General features: G+C 38.0%; 1 protein-coding gene across 1 annotated transcript in view; it reads left to right on the top strand.

Moving 5' to 3' along the window:
• The window catches only part of LOC122059167 (F-box protein CPR1-like), a 7,535-nt gene extending 1,545 nt beyond the window's left edge, over nucleotides 1–5,990 (top strand). The window contains exons 3-5 of the mRNA XM_042621849.1: nucleotides 2,866–3,248; nucleotides 4,452–4,550; nucleotides 5,726–5,990. Coding sequence (XP_042477783.1) covers nucleotides 2,866–3,248; nucleotides 4,452–4,488 — 420 coding nt within the window. The 3' untranslated portion in view covers nucleotides 4,489–4,550; nucleotides 5,726–5,990. The remainder of the gene's footprint in view (nucleotides 1–2,865; nucleotides 3,249–4,451; nucleotides 4,551–5,725) is intronic.
• The last annotated feature ends 618 nt before the right edge of the window (nucleotides 5,991–6,608 follow it).

Below are 6,608 nucleotides of genomic sequence, written 5' to 3' on the forward strand. Positions count from 1 at the left end.
AAAAAAAAAAGAAGAGAAAAGGAGCAGAAAGAAGAAGAAAAAAAAAAGAACCGAGAAGAAAGAAAAGTCGAGAAGAGAGAGATAGAAGCTAGAAGAAAAGAAGAAGAAGAAGTAGAAACAGAGAGAGAAGACAAAGAGACATACCTGGTTCCCAGTTTCTCGCCTCCCGCTGCACGTCGACTTTCATCATTGCGAAGTCCCCATAGCTGATTGAAGTCACCACCGCTGATCACAACCCCCATGTAAGTCTCGATCCATTGTTGGAGTCGGCGATCCTTGGTTTCCGCCTCTACTTGCCGTAGCCAAGAAAAGAGCCCTGGATCTCTCTTTCTCTTTCCTCCTCACTGCCCCTTCAGTCGGCCAGCAGTAACCCTTTTTCTTCCACACGATTTCTTTTTGTTTTTTTTGTTTTTTTTTTCTTCCCTTAATTCTTCTGATTTTCCATAATTACCCCTCTTTTATCTATTAATTCCTTCTATCCCTCATTTTTTTCTTATTTACATTTAGATCCCTGACCACACTTGATATCCTTTGTGGTTTACTTGAATTTCAAGTAATTGCAATTCTGCCATTCCAAAAAAAAAAAAAAATTATTTACTATTCTACCATATATTCTTGAGTGCTATTTTGTTAATCATCACCATGGTTGCCAATAGTGAAGTTGTTCAACAGCGGAATTCTTATAAAGGAGAAACTGATACAAAATTTGATGTTCTCACTAACATGGTCACATCCCTAAAAACAATGGTGGAATCTATGCAAGTTTTTATTGATCGTTTGGTGGCAGCAGATAAAGGAAAGAGTCCCATTCAATCTGGGGATTCTTCCAACACCACTCCACAGGATCCGCCAGTAACACTACCACCACCACCACCACCACATCATACACCACCACCTCCACCACCATATGGGACTGGTAAACATGATGATGGAGCAGAAAGAACAACAAAACTGGATGTCCTTGATTTTTATGGAGATAATAATCCAGAATTGTACCTTGACTGGATTCACAGTTTAGATACATTCTTCAGATGGTACGGGTTGACTGAGGCTCGAATGATCCTATTTGCAGAGGCCAAACTGAAAGGCACGGCTCAAGTCTGGTGGATCAAGCAACAACAACAGAACCGAACCCGAGGCATTGGTTTGGTCAATACTTGGGCTAAAATGTATGAAGTCATGAATCGGCGATTTTTGCCTTCTGATTACAAGCAACGCATGCATCTCAGGTTTGCACAGTTAAAACAAGAGAATTTGACCGTTGAAGAGTATGTTGCTAGATTTTATTATTTGGCCACTCGTTCTGACTTTGAGTGGGATGAAGAAGTCTTAGTAGCCCAATTTCGCAATGGTTTGCACCCTCAACTTAGTGCTGCCCTTGCATCTAGTCGACTACCTACCATCGAAGACGCCGTACAAGTAGCATATCAGGTTGAGGAAAGTCTGAAACGCCCATACAATCGAAAAAATTTTGCAGATACTTTTTCTCGAGGTACTAGTTCCGTTTGGCAACAATCTCCTACCCAAGAGAGGTCATCTAGCAAACCACAGGCTAGTGCTACATCTATGGCCTCTTCACGACCTAGTCGGCCGTATTCTCCACCTCGACATGTCTCTGAAATGTCATCTTCACGGCCTACTCACCCATACTCACCCCCCTCGGCGTGGTTCAGATAAACCTTCTGATTCTTCAAAATTTACAGTTCGGTGCTACTCATGCCATGGATTTGGACATATCAGTGCTCAATGTCCCAGCCGATTGGTTGCTTTTATTGATAAGGATTCTCCTATACCATATATTCCCGAAGAGCAACTTGGTTCTGACACAGTTGATTTAAGAGAAGAGCGTGCAACAGGTGAAGTCAATGACAGTCTCAGTGACGAAGACCAACATCCTTTTTATGTCATTCGTCATGTGTTGACCACTCAAAAGGCCACTGAAAATGAAGATTGGCGCCGCAGTAGTATTTTTCAGACTCGTGTGAAGTGCAATGATCAGTTGCTAACCTTGGTCATTGATGGAGGCAGTTGCACTAATGTTGTCTCTGAAGACGCTGTTCGTAAGCTGGGATTGAATACAGAACCACATCCTAATCCTTACAAGGTTGCTTGGGTGAACAACACTAATCTCAAAATCACAGATAAGTGCTTGGTCATATATTCTATTGGTGGATTTAAGGATACAGTCCAATGTGATGTCCTCCCTCTGAAGGTGTGCCATATCCTTCTTGGTCGACCTTGGTTGTTTGATAAGAAAGTACAGCATTGTGGCTATGCCAATACCTATGCCTTCAAGCATGCCAACAAGACTATGAAGTTTCATCCTGCCAAAGATCTCCCTGAAATTAAGCTCAAGAAGATGGTGGGATCATTCCTCATTCAGCGTATTCCTTCAGACGGTCTCCTCGGTCCTTTCCCTAACTCGACGGAGTCGAGTTCTTTTCAGAGGAGGAGAGTTGATGCAGATACGGCTGCCCTTTCTTGGTTGGACCAGCATGACCGGCTTTGGAAGCCAAGAGCCAAGAAGAACCGGTCCAGCCCAGGGTTTTGGTCCAACAAGGGTTGGAAATAAAATTAGTAGTTTACTTAGTATTTTATTTCATGCTTTTAGTTTCCAGACTTGAACGTAGGAGTAGGATTTATTTCCTTGCTTTGGTTTCCTTTTTATAGTTGTTTCCTAATTTAGGCTAGTTTCCATTTCAGTTAAGTTTCTAATTTCATGTTCCTATTTTTCTATATATTGGTTGTAATCGACTGAAGATTTAGAGAGCAAATTGATTATTGAATGAATGTGTGAGTGTGATCTCCTTTTCCCCATCTCTACTCTGATTTCCCCTCCCTTCCCTAAGGGTTCTCCATCATAAGGTCACCCCTTTGACATTTCTCGGGGTTCGAGGAGGACAACTCTGTGCGTTCTATCAATTTTTGGATCGTGTTGAGGTTTGGGTGATGAAGGATTATGGAATGGGGGACTCTTGGGTGAAAGAGTTATCAATTGAACAATCAGTGTTAAGGGATGGTGATGACATCAAACCGGTATACTATTCAAAAAATGGTGAACTAATACTCGAGATTGATTTCAATGCGTTGGTCCTGTATGATCCCAGTAGAGGGAGTGCTAGGAAACTAAGGATTCGTGGTGCACACAGAATAATTGGAACAAAGAATTGTGTTGGGAGTCTTGTTCCACTCTATGCCAATGGTGGAATTGAACAAGCAGAAACGAAGAAAAAGAACAGGACGCAGAGGTATTAATATGATATAATAATTTTTAGACCAGATTTACACTTCAAGTTATTTTTCCTATATATTTACAATTGTTTCCTCTTTGTTTGTGTACCCTTTCCCTGAACAATTATTGTTTAATTTTAAAAATTGCAATGTCGAACTCGTAATGCAGTTGCTCAAAGTTTCAAGCTGCTTGCATTCAACTTGAAGGAAAAGCAGGGTGAAGTCATGAATTTTCCCTTGCATGTTTATTGCAAAATGCTAGTTTCTTACAAAAAGTTTGCCTCTCCTTTTTAAGCACTAATGAGCTTAGATGATGTGAAAGGGGTATGCAATTTAGTTGTCAGTTGTAATTACTTAAGATCAGTCCTCGTGAATTATAGTTAAATTACTTAGATAAGAGTGAGCCATGCTTCCAGCCTATATTATTTTCAATTTAATTAGCCTGTTGGAAGGGCTTCTGGAAATGATTCTTATTTCCCTTGTTTGGAGATACATTATGAGAATTAAATAGTGATATCTTTGTATCATTATATACTGAATTGGAGATATGTGTTAGGTAGAGGACAGGAAAGCTTACTGCTTATAGGGTGATTGAAGATTTTTTTCGTAATTAGAATGGACTGCAAGAACAGAATTTGTGAATCCAAAGATAAAGTAGTTTGGAATAGGCTTATTTTAGGTTTTGTGTGCTGTCCTATACTCCTTTATATTGGAAGTTTATTGTCGCTGTTCTTGTAAATGCTTTTTTTTTAATAGAATTTGTTCTTCAACTAAAAAATAACATTAATTTCTTATGTGTTTCACATTGTTGGCTACATTCCATCTGCTCAGAGTATTGGTATGTTTGAGTTGAGGTCTTATTAACGGAGATGAGGTGCAAATACTGAAAATGAATCTTGCTGTCATATTAGCCAACTGATGATATTTTCACTTCTTACTTATCTTACACAAATTTGATACGTTGGATGAGTGAAGTTGTTGAGGATGAGGAAGTTGGACAGGAAAACTTAAAATTAGGTACATGAATGGCAAAGAGGTGCTTCTTGGTGGTATACTCAATTGTTAATGCGATATGATTGATTTAGAACCTCAATCTATAAACATTGATAGGATTTTGTTGTTTTCTATCTTTTCTTAATGTGGTATGTGTATGAATATTGTTGTCCTCTATTTTCCTTGATGCTCTAAAGCATTTCATTTGTGAAACGTTGTTCTCTCAGGGTTGACGTTGAAATTGGAAGGTTAGCAATTAACTAATTGAGAATGGGAAAGCAAATGACAAGGCAATCAAGGAGCGGGCTTACATAGTATATCCCTTGGTTGGTTATCCCTTAATTAATTTTGATGTACGTATTCTGTTGACTGTACCTGGATATTGCTGGTAGTGATGCCCTTTATGGTTTCGAAACATATTACAACTTCTTGACTTCAGTTAAACACCATAAAAATGTCAATACAACAGTGGTGGGGGCCTATCTTTTATAATCTTTTATTTTGATGTACATAATCTGTTGACTGTACTTGGATATTGCGATGCTGAACTCATAATGCAATCAATCATGTTTTAAGCTGCTCGCATTCAAAATGAAGGAAAAGTAGGGTGAAGACATGAATTATCCCTTGCATGTTTATTGCAAAATACTAGCTTCTTACAAAAAAATTGCATTTCCTTTGTTAGCACTAATGCACTTAGGTGATGTGAAATAGGTATGTAATTTATTTGTCACTTGTAATTACTTGAGATCTTTCCAGGTGGATCAAAGTTAAATTACTTGGGTGTTTTTGCATACATTCTCTTCGATTTAATTATGCTGTTGGAAGAAGGGCTTTTGGAAATGATGCTTATGTCACTTGTTAGGAGATGCATTATAAGAATTGAATTGCTTGTTGAAAATAGTGATATCTGTATATCATTATATACTGAATTGACGATATGTGGTGGGGAGAAGACAGGAAGGCTTGCTGCTTATAGGCTGATTGAAGATTTTTTTTTCCTAACTAGATGGACTGCAAGAACAGAATTTGTGAATCCAAAGATAAAGTAGTTTGGAGTAGGCTTATTTTAGGTTTTGTGTGTTATTGTCACTGTTCTTGTAAATGTTTTTTTAAATAGACTTTGTTCTTAAACTAAATTAACTTTAAATTTCTTATGTGCTTCATGCTGTTGGCTACATTGTATCTGCTTAGGTTATTGGTATGTTTGAGTTAACGTCTTATTAACAGAGATGAGGTACAAATACCAAAAGTGAATCTTGCTATCATATTAGCCAATCGGTGATATTTTCACTTCTTACTTATATTACACATATTTGATGTCTAACCACTGTTTCTTATTCCTTCCCGGGCTGATTGAGAACCTCAATCTATAAACAATGATAGGATTTTGTGTTGTTTTCTATCTTTTCTTAATGTGGTAAGAGTATGAATATTGTTGTCCTCTATTTTCCTTGATGCTGCTCTAAAGTATCTCATTTGTGAAACGTTGTTCTCTCAGGGTTGACGCTGCGATTGGAAGGTTAGCAATTAACTAATTGAGAATGAGAAAACAAATGACAAGGCAATCAAGGCTTGGACTTACATATTATATCCCTTGGTATCCATTAGCTTTATGTAGATAATCTGTTGACTGTACTTGGATATTGCTGATAGTGGTGCCCTTATGTGTATGGTTTGGAACATATTACAACTTCCTGACTTCAGTTTTTCTTGTTAAACGCCTTAAAATTTTAATACTACAGTGGTGGGGGTTTTATCTTTTATAGATTTTTCTCCCCTTTTGAATTTTTCCCCCCTTTTAAATATCGTCGCTATATGCATTGTTGCTGAATATTTCACTAAACATTGGTTTTAAGTTTTCGTGATATTACAGTCGTCTGGATCACTGTTTTAAGACCAGTCCAAACCACATGATCTACCCAGCAATTGTCATGTTCCAGCAATTGAAGTTGGTCTATGAGAAGATGATCTGAGTGTGCATTCCAATTCATAGGTTTTTTTTTCCTGGTAGAAACATGGTGCAGGGACATAAAGGAGGGTATTTAGATAAAATTGAGTTTGGAATTTGGTGTGTCCTCTAGTCAGGCGTTACCGTTCTACCCAATGCCCATAATTTCTACATCATATATTGTCATGTGGAAAAATATGTGCACTAACTAGGTAAGCTTATTTGGATGAGGATATGAAGTGGCGATTCCCCCTTCATGAGCAGGTCTTTATTATTTTCATTGGGTACTCTTTGAATTTACAATTCATCTTGGAAAATCTTGAAGATTGTGAGTTTTTATCTCAAGTTGTGTCAAAACTAAACATTTGTTGCAAAACATCTAAAAAGATTGGGTTGTAAACCAAGGTTTTTTTTTTTTTGGGGGGGGGGGGGG

This window comes from Macadamia integrifolia, chromosome 13, assembly GCF_013358625.1.
Source record: "Macadamia integrifolia cultivar HAES 741 chromosome 13, SCU_Mint_v3, whole genome shotgun sequence".
In the NCBI taxonomy this organism is placed as follows: Eukaryota; Viridiplantae; Streptophyta; class Magnoliopsida; order Proteales; family Proteaceae; genus Macadamia; species Macadamia integrifolia.